The following is a 19,029-nucleotide window of genomic DNA, read 5'->3' on the forward strand; positions in this document are numbered from 1 at the left end:
GGAATGCATCCTGTCCTATATTTGTTTTATTTCTTTTTAATGTATAAATTTACTAATAATATATTAATATTAGTAATTAATTTTCTGAGTTTTCACTGTGGTGAAAGATCATACTGTAAAAATGTTGCTCGTGTTCATAATTGAAGCAGTTCTTATATTTACAAATATCATTTTTAGAAGTCTAGAGTAATGGTACATTTTCATAACACAGTTTACTTCATATTTCTGCTTTTACCTTTGTTGTAATCTTTAACATTTCAAACAGTAAAGATAATTAAAAGCACATGCTTCATGGAAGCTGTTTTTTTTAAGCTGTCAATGGAATCAGTTCTGAACTTAATTAAAATAAACTCCAAAATCAAGATCTGTAATAAATCCTCATTTATTTTAGAATTTGAACAATAAATTTTGTTCACTTTTTCACAAAGACTCATGAAAGAAATCCTCAATGAGGAAAATCTGTGGGGTTTCAGACATTTGTGGTACAGAGGCCAGAAACAGCTCTAAACCCTTCAGCTAACAGATACCTCGTTAGATGACAGATGACACAACCATAGGTATAAAATCTGTGTGTGTGTGTGTGTGTGTGTGTGTGTGTGTGTGTGTCTTCATCCCTCCTCTTCCTCTGTGTCCAGCGGTCCTCGGTTTGGGGGGAGGGACGGTTTGATTTGCTGCCAACGACTTGGTGGCCAGATGATGTGGGAGGCCCGACCGTGAAGCAGCCCCACTGACACCTGGGAAAAAAAAAAAAAAAAAAGGCACAGCTGAGGATCAGACATGAGAGTTCAGAGAGAGATAATGTCCTGAGGTCTCCTGAGCAGAGACGTCCTGAGGTACATCTTCACACAGGGATGTTTCAGTGGATCGATAACAGCTACAGTGTCTTTACAGTAGTCTACTGTGTTTCATCCAGCTCAGCCTGCTAACGCAGCAGCACTGCTCTGCTTTACCACGCCCAGAGAAATCAGAGTCGGACACACTGGAGCCAGAGTTTTGACACCTGAACTGGTAAAATCCAGAGAGTCGCTGAGCTTCACAGCTAACAGATCTGTTACTGAACCCACTCTGTTTCTGTGGCTGATCCTGATCCTCTTCTCTCTAACACTGTGTTCAGTGATTGAAGCCGATCACTTTAATAATGTTGAACCAGGACCTTGTGTATGTGGATCAAACGGGTCATGAAAAACAAGGTGAAGCAAATTTAGAGACTACAGCTGCTATTTCAGTGTATGGGGTACATTTATTATCAGCACTGAATCATCTCCTGCTTCCATGTGTTTGGTTATTTTTTATTATGCACACTGAGATAAATTCAGTCTTTCAGGCTGTAGCTTCGGCAGAAACTGGGCAACTGTGACACTTAGAATAAGACTGAAGGTGAGTTATTACCTGGATCTGGGGTTTGAGAACAATTTCTCAAAAAAACGAATAAAACCAAATCTATCTTTTATGAACTACAGCTCTAACGTGAAGTACACATTGGTAGTTTTGTGCAGACTTGGTTTGAGTTTGTTTTAGTTTTACTTATGAAATGAGTAAAGCGATGGTTAGAGTTTCTGATTTAAAGTGATGAACCCATCTGCTTTAAAAGAGGAATTAATAAGATGAAGAGCTTCACTGCATCCTGAGAAATTCTTATCTGGAAGGATTTGAAACAGTCTGGTTTACATTTAGACTGATGTCCAGAGACTTGCAGACATCAACAGCAGAGATAATTGAAGCTGGCAAGCTGACAGCTGAAGATGTGGTCGCTCACCGTTGTCCGACATCATCCTCTCTGCATCAATTAGAGCTGATTTGCATAAGGTCGAACACACACGCCAGCAAATGTCAAATGCTTTTTATGATGCCCGTTATCTCTGAAAGCCGGCGTCTGTATTAAAAACACACTGCGCCGAGTTCATCTCCACCTTCAGAGTAACCTTTAAATGGCCGGTGAGCTGCAGACGGTCGTGTGATGGAAGGCACACGACTGTCTGGGCAAGAGGAAAAAAAACCCCACCCCCACAGCAGCTGCAGGTCGAGATCCACTTCAATAGCATGAAGTAATGAAGCAGCCGTTAAATATTTATTTGGCTGCAGTTGAAGAGCAGGTCAGGGGTCTGTTATCTACTAAGGCGAGACATCAAAAAAAAAAAAGAAAACAACCCATGAAATTTTATTTGTATTGCACATTTTGTAGAACTGCTAAACCAGAATTCTGAATAATTCTGAATAAACATGTTCAAAACCAATTCAAAGACACAAGAACCAAATCTAAACCCTGTGAGAGCAGGAAGCAGACGTCCCGGTCAGGAAGCATTTTCTTTCTTTGAATCTCAAAATATACATTGGACACATGATGCTTCACCTGCTGATCATCAAACAGATGGAAAGAAATCAGAAGAAAACATGAATAAGTACATTTACAAACATAAAGGCAGAGGATGTTTTGTTTTGTTCTGAATTCCTCTTTAATCCTCAGTTTGGTTCCAGATTTTCCTCTTCAGCTCTTTCTCTTCTTCACTGTTCTCTTTTTTGTTCCTTGGTTCATTCTTGTTATTTGTTGTTTTTGTTTGGTCTTTCTTTCCTTTTTTGGTTTGTTGAATTCTTCTATAGAACCATTTTTCATGGTTCATTAGTTCCTGTTTAATTCAGTGGTTGGGTATTTTTCTGCTTTCAAGGTTCCTTTTCATGTCTGTTTTCATGAGGTTTAGGCTCTCTTCAGTTCCTTGGATTCCTCTTTAATCCCCATTTACTTTTTTGGTTCCTTTTTTCCTCCTCAGCTCTTTCTGTGGTTCACTGGTTCTCACTATGGTTCCTTGGTTCTTCTTTTCATTTTCTTGGTTCTTGGTTCTTTGAATTCCTCCATATTTCCTCCTCAGCTCTTTCTTTGGTTCACTGGTTTGGGTTTTTATTCTCTCAGTTCCCCGGTTCCTTCTTTGATTCACTGGAGACTTGTTTAGTTCCTCGGTTCTTCTCTCCAGTATGTTCTTCGTTTCCTGTGTTCTCTCCCACATTAGGACTGGGCGTGAAGCTCTGAAAGGCAGAAATCTCAGCAGCTGGCTGAGTCACTGGTATCGATCAACACCTCCATCAACCCCCCCGCAGATGTATTGTGGTCATTTCCTGCTTCAGGCTCAGTAAAACTCTTATTTATGGCACCTTTAAATGCTTTAATAGACCATATTTCCCACAGCGTGAGATCGACTGACATGAAACGCTGACTTGTCTGTTTATTGTGTTCAGAGTTTTCCACTATTTCACATTTTTCAAATTTCCTAATTTCTCTGGGAACAGTTTTCATTTCCCACCAAAAACGAAACAAAGAAACAAACAGAAAGAAACAACGAAATCCAAAAACTGAGAGAAAAACATTAAAGTAAGACACTCCATATAGAGGTTATAGTATGTACAGTATGTGGAGACTGTGGGTGTTTTTTTTTTTTTTGACTATTTCAGATGGGCCCACAGGCTGAGTGCATCGTTTGTGTTTCAGAGTGAGAGGGCGGCGGTGGGAGGCAGTGAGCACTGCAGGCCACATTAAAAAATATATATTACTGAGAGGAGACGTCCTCGCTCGATGGGACATATCCTGAATATAACCTATTGATTTAGAGGTTCCAGACATGTTTCCCCTGGTATGAATATTTGGTGGTGACATTAAACTGTCAGATGTGAGTGCGAACGCTGACATGTCGTTTTTCTCCCATAAAGAGACACAGAGCGACGCTGAGGCCCAGCGAGATGCTGCTGCTGCTGCTGCTTCAGCCATTCAGCAAGAATAAAGAGATGATTTGCTTTTGTGAAGTGCATGATGGTGATGTCTGTTAGGAGGGATGGGAGCTGACAGCCGCTCTTCAACCCCACCTCAAAGTGCTGTCCAATAAAACGACTGCTGGGAGAACAACAGAGAGACAGGAGGAGACAGAAGGACCAGCACATTTACACCACTGGTAGAAGTTTCCTCTGATGTCTTTGTTAACATGAAGCATAAATCACAAGTGTGTATAAGAAGAGAGAAAGCTAGCCTAGTTCCCAAACTCTGAACTTTTTTTCCAAACTTTTTTTCTTTTATTTGATGTATTGAAGAGAGACAGGAAACATGGGGAGTGTAGGAGACGGACATGCAGTAAATTGTCCAGCTGGCCAGGATTTGAACCAGAGACCTGCTGCCCAGGGCATTAGGTACATTTGGTACACGCCCCCCCCCCCCCCCCCCCCCCCGTCAGTCAGCATGTCTAATGACTGAAACAGACCTGGGGTTGTGCTCATTGATGACATTTCATAGCTTTGTAGGCAGCATGAAGAACAGGGGAATCATCCTCATGAGCCAGAGCCAAATAAGCAGTGACAGAAAAAAGGCTGAGGATGAGGAGATGAGGTGGATTCAGCTACACAGGTTGGTCTTAGTTCATTTATAAAAGAAGCAGCTCTGAAATCAACACGTTTCCTCGACTGACACCGAAAACACAACCGTGCCTCCTAAAAATGATGTTTCCATATACAACTAATCTGCAACAGCAAATTAGTTTTGAAGGAAACGTAATGCTGAGCTGATTCTGTTTTCCAGAAATATAACGAGCAAATGTTTTCAATTAATGTACCTGGCGACTCACAAATTGCTCATAGCAGCTACAGTATTATTAAACTTTTACTACATGGTCGCAGCTCTTGGTTATAGGGCAGGAAAGGTCGAGGTTGGGTTTAACAGAAAAAGTCTCCAATGTGTTCATTAACCCCTGACTAAAACCAAACCTTAACCACACACACACACACACACACACACACACACGACTCAGGACCTAAACCCTGGTCTCTGGAGTCAAAGTCCTGACTCCTCTGTGGCACACAGACCTACCAAGAAACTCTGATCATAATCTAATATTCACATAATTCTAACATTCACTGATTGGTTAAAGACAAATAACATGATATTAATATTTTTGTTGTCATTATTGTAAATATGAATTCTTTGCAAAGAGAAAACAGCCAACACGAACACAGTGAAGTGTGATGAAATGTCATGAATCCACAAATAATGTCAATGAAAGAAAAAATGAACAAACCTTTTCTACAGAGACTGTAGAGTTCACTGCGTACTGAGCCTGAACTGAGCCTGAACTGTGTCTGAGCTGAGTCTGAACTGCGTCTGAGCTGAGCCTGAGCTGAGTGTGAGCTGAGTCTGAGCTGAGTCTGAGCTGAGTCTGAGCTAAGCCTGAGCTGAGCCTGAACTAAGTCTGAACTGAGTCTGAGCTGAGTCTGAGCTGAGCCTGAACTGAGTCTGAGCTGAGTCTGAGCTGAGCGTGAGCTGAGTCTGAACTGAGTCTGAGCTGAGTCTGAGCTGAGCCTGAACTGAGTCTGAGCTGAGTCTGAGCTGAGCCTGAACTGAGTCTGAGCTGAGTCTGAGCTGAGCGTGAGCTGAGTCTGAGCTGAGCCTGAACTGTTAGGTACTTCCACACAGGTGAAAGGTCTCACATTCCTCCGCCTGCTTCACCAAACTAACTTCCAGCAATCAAACTGGAAGTGTTCCGACCTTTAACCGTGTCACAGACTCAGGGACGAAATGAAGCAGTTTATACTTCATTATCCTCACAAACCATTTCAGCTGTACGCTGCAGTAAGCTGACAATTTATGAGATCAACACGTGGATTATTTTTCCAGTACATAAATCAGCAAAATCTGCCAATACATGTTTATGTAACTGCACCTTCAGCCTTCAAACTTTATTAAATTTGATATTAAAGTTCCGATACATGAGGGATGCAGCTCAAATTTTAATTATTTTGACTGAAGTTGTACAAATCAAAACTAAATTACTCTCCGTAAGTTATGATATGAATGTTATACAAGAACACAGTGGACCATTTTCTGTCTGTCCCTGTGTCTGGCTACAGGCTGCTGCTGCGGCACAGAGAAATGTCTGGGGAGTAAAATGTAAAACCAGAGAAGCTATGCGGAGCTTTGGATCCATGTGTTCTGGGTTTGAGCTCTGAGGGATTCCTTCTGAGCTCCTTGGCTAGATTTTGTTCAGCTGGAGATCCGGGCCCTCTGCCTGGCCTGAAATGTGCCATCCATAGCAAACAGCTGAAAATTTTATACGGCTCAGCCCGAGGGGGGCAAACTACAAACAGCACGCAGAGAGCAGGAGTCAATACAAGCGTGTTCATCCTGCTGGAGCCTGAAACGCAGAGTTAATGAAAGCTTTACATTTGGAGGAGCAGCAGATGCAGCAGTGTCTGACACAAAGATCCACATCTGTTAACACACACTACGCTGATTTTACATAAATACTGCAAGACAACACACACACACACACACACACACACACACACACACACACGGTTCGGATCTACTTTAGTTTGGATTTCCTTTAAGCTCTGTGTTCTGGTTCAGTCCATCTCTAAAATTCAAACATGGTCCATCAGAGGCGAATGCAGCAGTTTTAGGGTTTGATGCCTTGAGTTTTAATCTAATGTCAGTTTGACACGTTAGTCTCACATCTGAACGTAACTTAGCCCGTTAGCCTGTTGGCTCTTTAGCCAACAGGCTAACAGGCCAAGTTACTCATGATTCCTGTTGTCTGTGGAGTTTGGACAGACTCGTGGCTGCTTTTGAATTTTGATTTAAATATTCAACTCCAGGTTCTGTCATAATACAACATAAACGTGAGTTTATAGAATTTTTGTGTGTAAAAATTACACATGTAGCATCAACACAATTATCACAGTAAGTTCAGTAAAAACACTGATTTCGTAAATCATCATCTTTATGTGGCGACAGTTTACTGAAAGCATATCATGTTAGTGTGTCCTGAGGAGAGATCTGCTGTCCAGTCTCACGGTAGCTCTGGCTTGATTTGCAGAACTTGCTTATTGTGGCTTTAAATATTCTTTCACATAATGAGGCTTTTTGTTTGTTTGTTTATGTCTCTGTGTTTTAGTTCTGATGTAAAGTCAGGATTACTTCATTGTTATTTACAGTTGTGTAACTATGCAGTGGCTCTGTGTCTGTAACGTAGACTAATGGGAGCATAACATGATCAAACTGTGAATTATATTCATGGAAGCTAATGATGCAGTGACTGGTTGATTGGACTCATACAGTGCAGCAGCAGTGGGTTCGGTTCGTACCGGTCCGAAGCTGTTGCTGTCCAGACTGTGTCCGTGATGATCCCCCTCGATCCAGAAGTGACCGTCAGGAATTCGAACATATCGGTTCTTGTAGCCCAGAGTCCTGAAGAGATGCAGATAGAAGAAGAAAGTAAAAAAAAAAATTAAGAGTTTGTTTTTAATGAGGCTTTTGCAATAAATTCCTCTGGGCAGTGAAGTGTAATGACGTTAAAACAGCTGAGAGTTTTTGTTTAAAGATGCCTGATTTCCTTTTAGTGCCATCAGCTTTTTCAACTCCCAGAACTTTGTCTCAGCTCACTGAAGAAGATTAGAAATTCAACAATGAACAGTGTTGGGTTTCACAATATCAATAATGAGCTGAAAGACAATTTAAACTCTGAAGCTGGAAGGTTTTTAGTAGCTTTTACTAAAAAACAAACAAAACAAAAAAAACATGTAGAAACTTTTCTAACAGCAACATGTGAAAGCCTCACAGTTCCATTCAGATATAATGTTTTTAAAATTAATGTTTGTAGAACAAAGAGGATCATCATCAACTTCAGTGAGAAACAGATTTTAAATTTGAATCATTTCTTCATGAGCACTGATGAAAGAAAGAAAAGATCCAGATTCAGGGGAACACTGAGGTAAAGGTCCTTGTTGATGGCAGATCAAATCTCCAGCACAACTATCGCTTTCATTTCATTATCGTTAACCATCAGCCTCTAAATCATCCCTCCGGCGTCACTTCCTGTCACTGCCTTATCGCTCAAACAAAGATCTGATCTGAGGACACAGTGAGACTAATAATTGTGGAGGTAGTGGCGGCGTTTATCTCCTCCTGCTTCAATCAGGTCGTCATGTTTATGAGGAGAAGGGCCAGCGCCCTTCATCTTCCCTCTTGGACTGTTATGGGCCTGTCCCAGCTCTGATTTATCATTTAGCAGGGGAACATTGTGAATTATAACTTCGCCGACTTTTTAAATGGAAATTTGTCTGCAATTCGTCGAGCGTGCGTGTGCACCGGTGCAGGAGGCCGACTGACTGAAGAGGCCTCAGATACATAAATATTGATTTAGCCACAGAAGCTGAATTTACTGACTCACAAAAAAAAAAAAAAAGTGGGATCTTTTTGGAGGAATAAAAAAAAAAGGTTACAGCCTATATGACACCAATTCTCTGCTACATTTGAGAAGAAACAAGTGTGAAATCTTTACTGAACCAAGAACAGCTGACTTCACTGTGTTCAGCCTTTTATTTAACCAGCTTTGGTTTGTTGAGATGAAAAATCGGAGCAGAACAGTCACTGGCACCATCAGTCTGTGTTTTTTAAATTCATCCCAGCAGTTATTTTCTGATGGGGAGCTGTAATTGTTTTTGATGAACCTTTTCTCCATTAACCCACCTCACACATCTCAACCTTAATGAGCGGTTTTCCTCTCTACATGTGCCAGAAGTCCTTTCAAAGCTTAGTGAAGAGATGTGACCTTGTTGTTAACTCTACAGTGAAATTAGCAGAAGCAGCTGCCTCAGTCTGTCTTTACTGGAACATCTTTGATGCCTCTGAGCAGAATCTGGAAAAAGCTTCCAGAAATGATGCATCTTAATAATCCCAGTTTGTTACCTGGAGAAATTCTAGATCTCAGTGCAGCGTTACAGCATTTCAGACTCCACTGACTGAGGCCATTCGAGGCATGTAGCTGCAGCTAAAGTGCAGTCGCAGCATTTGAAATTAATTTGCTTCACGTTGTTTGTGCCAGTATCAGAAAATGGCCGAGAGTGATCTATTCTTCTGATCTACTTATCTGTAGTTGAAATCTCATAAATCCCTGTTTGTGTAACTGCAGGACAAAATAATCCAAGCAGCAAAGCAGAAATGCTTTTTGACAGTGAGACAGCAACCAAAAGGTTTTTCAGGCAGGTATGTTAACAGCTTTTATAAAGACAGACATGATAAGGGTAAACAGACCACTTTCATCCTCTCACTCTTCATCAGGGAGGAAATAAGAAGAAGACATCAGTAAAACTTGGGTCAGTATAAACAGTCCAATGAAGTGACCATGATTCTTTCACAAGACTGAACTAGTTGACTTACAGAAAATGTTCTTTGTTATATTTCAGTGATCAGCACAGCCACATTATACAGAGTCAGGCTGAATCCCAAAGACAAAACAAAATGTCTCATAAGGCTCAGACATCATGTGGCAGAACCTGCCCGGACGCCAGTTTGTCCCAGTGATCCGCTGTGGTACTGCAACAGGAGAGAGAATCCCCTGTGTTTCAGGTGAGCTCACATTCAGATCACATGGTTTCAAAAAACTGGATAAACTGATGGTTTGTCTTCAGCCTGAGAGTCTGATCGTCTGTTTGGGATCCTGGATCTCAGGTTTCATTCTGTCAGAACAGTAGTTTTAATGAATCTGAGCTGAACAAAGGGCGAGAGACGATGAGCAGGATGTTTCAGTAACATGAGTTAAACACTCATGTTTCTACACACACACACACACACACACACACTTCCTTTCATCAGTGTTATCAGCAGCTGATGAGCGTTGCAGCAGAGGTTGAAAGGGGTTTAATGAGGCGGAGGTCGACAGCTGCTGACAGCCCCACGCACTGGATTAAGACGAGTAATGTAATGACATCATGTATTTGGACTGAAGCTGTCCACAGACAAATGTAAGTTCTGACAGGGTGACGACACGTGCTAACGTTACCTGACACACAGCGCAGCCGTGGCTCAGTCTAATTGGACGAAAACTGAGACATTTACAGGTGACTGGGTTTCATCGTACGTGAATTCCTGTTTAGTTGTGATGAGGGATACCAGCACAAGCAGGGACAGAAGTTCAGGCCGGAATGGAATCACTTATCTCTCTGTCTTCCTCATTGAGATGCACAGTGTGTAGCATGAATATCTTTGGGTTTCAGACTCCTGGTCTCCATCTTGGGCTCTGAGACATTATAATGAGCATTTTTTCACAATTTCCTCTCATTTATGGGACTGTTGTTATTTGTCTTCAGGCTGCTCCTGTCACCACAGTGGATCACCATCCACATAGTTGATGTGGTACAGGTTTTTACACCCTTCCTGATGCACTTGGATTCAGGGGAGCTGGGGATCGAACTGCCAACCCATGGATCAGTGACCAACCTGCTCTTCAACCCGAGCCACAGCTCTGCCCTCGTAACATTAGGTGAATCGGAAAATACCAACTATAAACACAGGACATGGAAAAGTGAAGAACAAGGCAACAAAACACAGATGCTGGATTTTCTGAATGGAGACATCACCTGTATATATGAATATCAGCTCTGGGAGATAAACCAAAACCAGTGACACTGACGGCCGTTTGAGGGTCAGTGACACCACAGAATTGTCCACAGTCTGTGTTCACTGGTCTGACAGCACGTTAAGTTAAATACCAATGGAGCCTGCCACTTTTCTGAGTGTAAACTTTAGGACTTTAGGAGTTTTCGTGTCTAGCAGCAGTGACTTTGAGTCAGTGGTGGCTGCTGGAAGGGCACCTGTGTAACAGTTTAACTGACAAATAAACTTTATTTTTGTGTTACCATTAGTTCATTGCTGATTGTCCTTCACCGCGCCACAGCTAACGCTCCCACTTAGTTTTGCCTGGCCTGACAGTGACGATGGCAGATTTATGTGCTGTGTAAAGCCTCTCTGTTTGGAGATGAACGTGTAAAACCATCCCCTGTCCGTGGCTGATGGTTACATGGCAGGCAGATGGTCTGGCCTGCGTGGCCAGATTAAAACCGCAGCTGTGATTTATGTCGACCTGGCCTGTGTGAGACAACACCAGCCGACAGCCAGCGTCATCAGCGCCGCCTCCGCCAGGGAACCCATCACAGGCTAGTTAATTATTCATGCCCTCCCCAGCCAGTGACCTGTAATTTTGCACGGCGGCACCCGACACAAACAGCTGCCGGGATGAATCACATGACGATGGCGTGTTATGATACTGTGAACGCACCTCTGTCGCTCTGATGTCCCACCACTTCCTCTCAGCCTCTGAGGCACTGCTGCAGGGTCCGACTGTGGATATGAGATCTGATTCACTGATTTACCGGTTCACTGTGTGGTTCTGTGCTGGCTGTGAGAGCGACTGTGTTCACTCTACATGTCACTTAGAAGGATGATGTGTTGTGATGCATCATGTTATGCATCATGCATCATGTTAACACTGGGAATTTACAGACCTGAAGTGCAGCTTGTCTTTATAATGCAGAGTTAATTTATAACAGAAACACCTATACTGATGGAAATCAGTGAATCAGTGTTTCTCTTTAATTGTGTCAGTTGTCTCGTTCTTCAACACTTCTCTGGACTCTGCTGGCTTCAGCTTCAGAAGAGATGACAGCTCGTCAAGATGACTGACAGCTGTGGGGGTGGGAACTTGACCAAGTTGTTGTGATGGAGGACCAAGAATAGGCCAGCTGTCTCAAGACACAAACTTAGATAAAGACTAATTCAGCAGTGAATCACACAGAGCAGAAAACTTGCAGTGTTGTAATTCAGCCCACACAGTGATTTCACAGCAGGTGTTTCTCTGATTTGATGGAATGAAAGCCGTTGCTCTGATGCCGCTGACTCGGGTGGAGCCACAGGGTAACGTCTTTGTGGGTTTCACTGGTCGTTCAGTGCATGTGCGAGTCAAGAACAAAGTCTAAAGATGAAGCAGGATTTCTGGGAGATGAATTCTTCGGAACTTCAGTCACACTGTTTTCTCAAACTGACTGATTTAGCTACATCCAGCAACACAGAGCATTAACTGCACATGAGATGATCTCACAACAGTTGTGAATTCTTCCAATCACAGACACTGTGCAGACTTTGAATGTATGTTCCTGGTTTTGTCTGTTGTGAAAGTTAACTGCATGTACGCAGGTACAGGACAGAGACTTTTTACAGCTGTTTCTCTGAAAACAACTGCAGCAGATGAACACAACGCCACAAGAGCGGTGAGACTGAAGCAGAGGAGTGAAGCTGTGGTACATAAAGAAACAACGAGCTGAGACTCAGCTCTGTGAAGACGAGGGGAGCAGCAGATTCAGCTGCTGATTCTCTGTAGGTTCATCACTGATGGACACAGTCACCTCACTGTTACTGCTCTGCTTCACTCACATTAAACATTTCATCATTTCACTCACTGTTACTATAAAAATAGAGATGATAGCTGCTTTAACCATCATGGTGGCAGAACAGAAAAGGGGCCTATTAACGGGACTTAACGGTGACAGAGACACCAAATCAGGAAACGTATCATGTGCCGTTTTAGAACAAATTACATGTTGTCATTTAGTCTGAAGCTGTAATTTGCTGTCAAACATCATTCTCTGATGTAAGTGATTAATGAAGAACCACTGACTTTAGAAGTGTGGTCGACTGAAAAGAGTTATCACAACAAAGCAGCATGAAGGGATTAAAGGTGGAACAAAGCCCCAGTGTTTTATCCTGCCACTGTATTTTAATTAGCTGACTGTAATGTTGGAATTTTAAAACATCAGTCAATAAATGTTGGTTATGTTCTTCATCTTAAGGGATCAAAGGATTTAATAACTTCATTTAAAGTTAATTTGTGTGGTCAGTCCCATTATTTTACAAAATAAGTTTGAGGCATTAAAATTACATTTTTAAATTTAAGGAAAAAGGAAAAAGATATCAAACTCTTTTCATTACTGATGTACAACTTTTTTTTTCCCCAGCATCAACTGTTTAATAGTTTTGCTTGAAGCTGTGTAGTCACGTCTGATAAATTTGTATTGATTGTTCACGTTCTGCATTTTTTTGGGGCAGGTTTTGTTCTAAATCTTTTTTTGGGAAAATACAAAATATCTGTAACATTATAAAGGATTTGAAAGTTTATCTGGCCCCAACAGATTTTCACAAGAAAGGAGAAACAATAGCTCAATTTCTACTTGGTGTAGGAGTTAAATAACCTTCAGAAAGGGTCAGAATCGACCCCTGTGGCAGGTTTTGTTTTGTATTTTCTAAATGTTTGGGTGATGACTCACTCTTTAAAAATATTTGAGAATAAGTTGTGATGGAAAGCTGTGACTTCTGAGGTTCAGATTTGGCCTTGAAGTCTTTCCAAGTTCAATACTGAGCAAAGTTTGGACTAAAATTAGCAGAAATGTGTTTGGAGAGTTTGTACAAAAAGCCAAAAAACACTGAGGACCAAAATCTGATGGTTTGTGATTAATAATAATCAGTACCTGCATCAGACAATGTAAAACAACCACAACACAGGACGTTTGGTGGTTTGAGCGACTGAAGGCTGCAGTGATAATGTGCAGAGAGACAGACTGGGGACACAATGGTCTCTGTAATAAACAAAACACAGTCCAACAATTGGACAGTGACTTTTGAAAAGTTGCTGTATCAGAGCCGATGGCTCGGCCGACTCTGTTCTCCTGCTGCGTCTCATTATCTGAGCCGAGGAGCTCATTTCCTCACGAGAACGCAGTGTAACAGGGCTGAGAACAGCTCCCACCTCTTCCTGAAGGAAATCCAGGGAGAAGAGCATGACTCACACACACACACACACACGCGCACACACACACACACACACACACACACAGTCCCTGCTATCCAATACACTCAGTCTAAGAATAAAGTAGCGATCTGCAACCTAACCTTAATGTGTTCTTAATGCCACTTCAATGCAATTCAAGTCCAATTTCAAGTCAACATTTAGCTGGAAAAGTTAAAAAGCTTCAGTGGAGTCTGCTTCACAGAAAACACAGAGAATAAACAACAACAACCTGAATATTTAGGCCGAGGAAAACACATTCAGCACATTCAGCGGTGAAACAGTGAAACATGATGTTTCATGGTGCTTGACCTTTTATAAAACGTCCAATCTGAGATGAAACAAATTAATACGGATGACATTTTCATGACATTGCTGCATTAGCATGAAGGAGCTAGTGATTATGACTGATAAACAGACATAATGCTGATTTTCTCCGTTTAGCTTAAACACTATAAATGGCAAAAACAATAATAATTTGGGATTCTGTGTTGGAGTCTTCCTGCAACCAAGTTGTTTGGGCCAAACAATAAAAAAATAAAAAGAGACACCAGCCTGACTTAAAGCTGAACAACTGCCACAGCGCTCTCAGCAGTTTGACATGTTGGTTTCATGGTGTGCTGCACCAAAATCCCTTCTGGAATTTGTTCACCCTCCTGGCAAACACGACCCACAGTGCTGGCAGTGATTGGCCACTTCAGTTTGGGTTTCTCAGCCGTGCAGAGGAACCACAGTTATTAATGCACCAAAGTGACGCATCTCATAGACGTCAACATCTGAAAGTCACTTCGAAAACAAAAACAAACTGCATACTTGTGTGGCTTTTACCAAATATTCCACACATTCCTCTTCCTTGTCAAAATTGGGCGCCTACATTACCCACAGTGCAACGTGACCGCCGACAATTTGGCGGGAGAGTCAGGTGTGACATTTCTACTTACTATTTTTTCACATGTGCAGTTGCTCAGGTGGGAAATTGGTGGAGTTCACCTTTAAATCTCAATCTGAAGCATGAATGTGGTTTGAGGATGTAGCCGAGTCCCGAGAGACATCCTCTCACCTGTCTGTTAAACACCTGTCACAGTGACTGGCTGGTCAGGATCCACTGTCAGTCAGGCTGAAAGTTTCCTTTGGTGTCTCATCACAGAGACTTGAACGTCCTCTGGACCTGACAGAGAACCAATAACCGAGCAGACGTAGGAGGATGTAATCGACGCTTACGCTGTGGACATGACGGGGATTTCGACAGAGGAACCTAAGGAAGGTGGAGGACGACATTTTGTAAATTCATATGAAGGATGCTGATGATGGAGAGCGCTCCCATTGGTCCTTTGATGAGTCCTTCCAGCTAGTTGCTTGTTAAGGATGGTTAACAATATGGAGGACAATTAATGCCAAAATAAAATATTATTTTAAGTAATATGATAAAGAGAGTAGCTGAGTTTTCCAAACACCTGCGTCTAAATATATGTAGAATAAATTAACATGAATCTATAATGTTGTACTTTACAAAGTAAGGAGTAAATCATATGAGATTTATTTATGGAGGTTCCAGCAGTTAAGGGATTTTAATGCATTTATTTATCAGTGCTATTTATTATTAGTGTAAAAGTCACATTAAATTAAATAGTTTACTTCAAATAGTTTACTTCGACAGTAAGTGATGATAATACCACTTTAAACTGATTAATAAGTCAGTGGCTTTATGGATCTTTACACTGAGTCTCAACTCATTGAGTTCGGATGCAGCTTCACTGTCCTGATTCTCTCTCTCGGCTCTCATGGCGTCATGTTTGGCCACAGCAACAGCAGCTGTTTTCGGAAGGAGTCTGGAATACTGGACTTAGATTCAAAAGGTGGACTCAAAAACCGGTCCAGATAAAGGATCACAGAAGTTCAACGTATCACTGTAAAAGGTGCCGATATGTCAATAGTGTGTTCTCCACTTTTTCTAAAAGCCTGTTTTTCCTACTTCTATTAATTTTATGGAAAGTTTTGTTGTTGTCCTCCACCACCAAAACAACAATTATATGCTTTCTTATGCCATCAAGGATTTTTAAAAAACATTTTTAAACAAACATCTGTCAATGCAGCATCTTTAAGCATCTCACCACAGCCTTAAACTGCAATCTAAGCAGGTTGTTTCCTTGTATTTGCCACAGAAAAGAGAAAAAATCCTTGATGTTTCGAACCTTAGTGACCGGTTAGTGTTTGTGCCGGAACCGAGCAGTGATTTATTTTTGCCACAAGGTGATGCCAGTTAATCTGATCAGAAATCAGCGTGATGGAGTGAACCTCTTGAGTGCAGGGTGATACGATTAGACGTGAGACAGCTGTGTTTTTTCCTGACTAAGAGGCTGCTGTTTCTCATCCTCCTCAGGATACCTGAAGTTTATTGCAACCAGGCTGTGATATAAAAACATATTAGTTTATCAGTATTATCAGTATTAGTTAGAATGGCTCAGTCAGATACTCAGTGATTTGTGACTGCAGGGGGGGAGGACGGCAGCTTCCTACCTGATGAAGTCTCCCTCCAGGCCAATGACCCGCTTGATGATCTTCTGCTGGGGATTCCTGGGGGACCTGAGGGAACAATAAACATATACAGTGTGAGGCAATGAGCATAAAACCCAAACAGGATAATACAAGCAAATAAAAATCATACAAGCGTGATGTAGTGAGCTTTAGAAACAGCTCTGTTCAGGGAGCTGGTATCTGTTTGTGCATTCAGATGAAGTTTGAGGCTTCAGTGGCTCCTCGTTCACCTCCTCGTCTTATCATACATGATGTTGAAACGTGACTAAAAATACGGCAGCTGTAAGGCCTTTCTGGTTCTGCGATGGAGCTCTGACAGAAATTGATCACAGCCTGTTTCATCTGTGATTCACTGTCTTACTCAACCAACTGCAACACGAGAAGCTAAACTATGCAGGCTAATTTCAGAATCTATGCCTTTAAACTTCCACCACAGCTTCCACATGCAGCAGGTCCAGTGCACTTTGAGGACCACAGAAGACATAAGGCGTAATGATGCTGTTGCACTGGAAGTACTGAATGATTAGGAACTCATCTGTAGTCCCAGTACTTCTTTTTTGGATCAAACCCAAAGTACGTGCTGGACAAACACTGAGCCTTTCTCTGCTCTCACAGGGTGAATATGTGATGTGGAAATATGCAAATTATCCAGGTACTACTGTATTTTTCATTACAAATCATACATTTTTGGGAAAAGTATAGCCACAGGAAGTAGGTGTGCTGAAGACGCAGCTGCAGCTATGGCTCCAGGTGGGTGAGGTACGCTATGTTTTCCATTTCTGAATGATCCCATGATTTTCTTTTTCTAATTATCATGAGCTGCTCAGGTCTTGAAAAAACAGAGTCTGAAAAAGCAGAGATGTGGGCGGTGACTCTGAGGAACGAGGCTACAGAGGAGACTGCTGAACAATGTCCTGAGGTTTGACCAACAGCTGAAGGCTCCTTCCAGCACCGTAACATCTGTCAGTCCAAAGGCTCTCTGCGGTGCATTTCTGGACGGGATTGAATGATCCTGTCCTCTCTGGGTCGACCTCGGATCTGGTCTTTTTGTTTGGAAAACTGATTTATGCATGTCCGTTTGTAGGTCTTCCACCGATCAGGACTGATTTAGACCTCAACCTTCAGCAGCTTAGGGTAAATCTCATCCACCTGCAGAGTCCTGCCCCTTTTTTTACTTCCTCAGTGACCCAAAGGGCTTCGTCTTTCTCCTCCTTCCTGTTTGTTCCTGTCCTTTCCCTCCTCTTCTACCTGTTCCTCCCCCTACTTTGTTTCTCTCAGGTAAAACTTTTCTTCATCCTCATCTTCATCCACTTTCTTTTCCTCCTCATTTTTCTTCTTTCTCCTGCTCCTCCACTATCATCCTCTTGCTCATTTCCTCCTTCCTCCCATTTCTCCTTCTCCTCTCCTCCTCCTCCACCCCCCACCCCCCACCTCCTCCTCTTCATTGCCGTGGGGATACAGGGGCTCATGAGTGACTGACAGATTTCTAAGCCAATTGGATTCACCCACAGTCACAGAGCTGAACACTCATTGGCTGGTCTCTGGGGAGCTGGAACGTATCAATGTGTGTATTAGTGTGTGTTTGTATTTATAATTTGTGTGTCTGTGTGTGTTTGTGGTTGTGTGTGTGTGTTATAGAGTGATGGATGATCTCTCCAAAAGCAGAAGAGAGGAAGGATGGAGGAACGACAAACATAACCTATCATTCCCTCTCAGTGTCTCTCACCCCTCTCTTTTTAATTTCCAGTCTCTCTCTCTCTCTCTCCCTCTCAGCCTCCCTCTCCCTCGCTCTCACAGTTTCTATAAGTGTCTCTCGCCTCCCCCCTCCCCTCCCTCTCTCTACATCTCTCTGTCGCTGTGGAGCAGAAAAGAGAGAAGACGTTTGTTCTTGGAGATACTCGAGGAAAACAGGAAAATAGCTGCTGCTGCTTCTGCTGGATGTTAAGATGCAGCGCTGGCTGCTTTGAATAAAACACACACCAACACACAGGAGCACACACACATACACACACACAAACTGCTGCTGCAGCCATGCCAGGAATACCTGCTGAGTATCTGCTGCTGCATGGGACGTGATGGATACCGCTTCTACTGGTGAGTGTTTCATCGCTATATGAATTGTGTGTGTATGTGTGTGTGTGTGTGTGTTGGGTGGACTGCGGTAGTCCTTGAGAGCTGTGGCGGCTCAGCCTGCGGTTCTGACAGCTGAGGGGAATAAGAAAACAGGGCTGAGGTTTGTGTTGCAGGTTGTAAACGTGTGAAGACGCTGCAGCTGCTCCTGTCCTGAGTCTTTTTCTATTCTGTCCTGTTTTTGCTTCTGAGAGGAGACTCAGTCAGACTGAGCCTGATCAGTGTCACTCCACAGGTTCACCCTCTGAAGTCACAGAAAGGCAGAATGTGCAACAAGACTGGGCCAAGTATTGGCTGTTTTTGGAGGGGGGGGGGGGGGGGGGGGGGGCATTTTCATCTTTATCAGGCAGATCAAAGTGACGACAGGCAGGAAGGATTCAGGAAGGCATGCGACAAAAGTCCTGATCCGGGTTTAAACCCGGGAACCACATTAACAGGCTACGTGCCCGCCAGGAAACCAAGCCCCCAGGATGCTTCCGGAGCGCTAACGAGCTGGAAGCGTCCGAGCCTCGTCCGCGGACAGGTGGCGGCTGCTGGTGTAAGACGAGGCGGCATGAGTCAGGAGGGAGTCCGCGGCGCGGCTTGTATCCGGACCGGTCCGGTAGGAGCTGAGATGTGCGGGTCACAGGCTGCAGGGCGATGTGCTCTAACACTCCACCACTGCCTGCCTCATTACCCACAGCCTCTGTCCCCCTCCCCCCCTCCCTCCCCTGCTGTATTT

At 42.9% G+C, this 19,029-nt stretch overlaps 1 protein-coding gene across 1 annotated transcript in view; it reads right to left on the reverse strand.

Moving 5' to 3' along the window:
* Positions 1–366: 366 nt before the first annotated feature.
* Positions 367–19,029, reverse strand: part of immp2l (inner mitochondrial membrane peptidase subunit 2) — a 106,074-nt gene continuing 87,411 nt past the window's right edge. Inside the window, exons 4-6 of the mRNA XM_041039287.1 lie at positions 16,161–16,226; positions 7,114–7,216; positions 367–734 (exon numbers count right to left, since the gene is read on the reverse strand). Coding sequence (XP_040895221.1) covers positions 609–734; positions 7,114–7,216; positions 16,161–16,226 — 295 coding nt within the window. The 3' untranslated portion in view covers positions 367–608. The remainder of the gene's footprint in view (positions 735–7,113; positions 7,217–16,160; positions 16,227–19,029) is intronic.

The sequence above is a fragment of the Toxotes jaculatrix genome, chromosome 5 (assembly GCF_017976425.1).
Source record: "Toxotes jaculatrix isolate fToxJac2 chromosome 5, fToxJac2.pri, whole genome shotgun sequence".
NCBI lineage: Eukaryota > Metazoa > Chordata > Actinopteri > Toxotidae > Toxotes > Toxotes jaculatrix.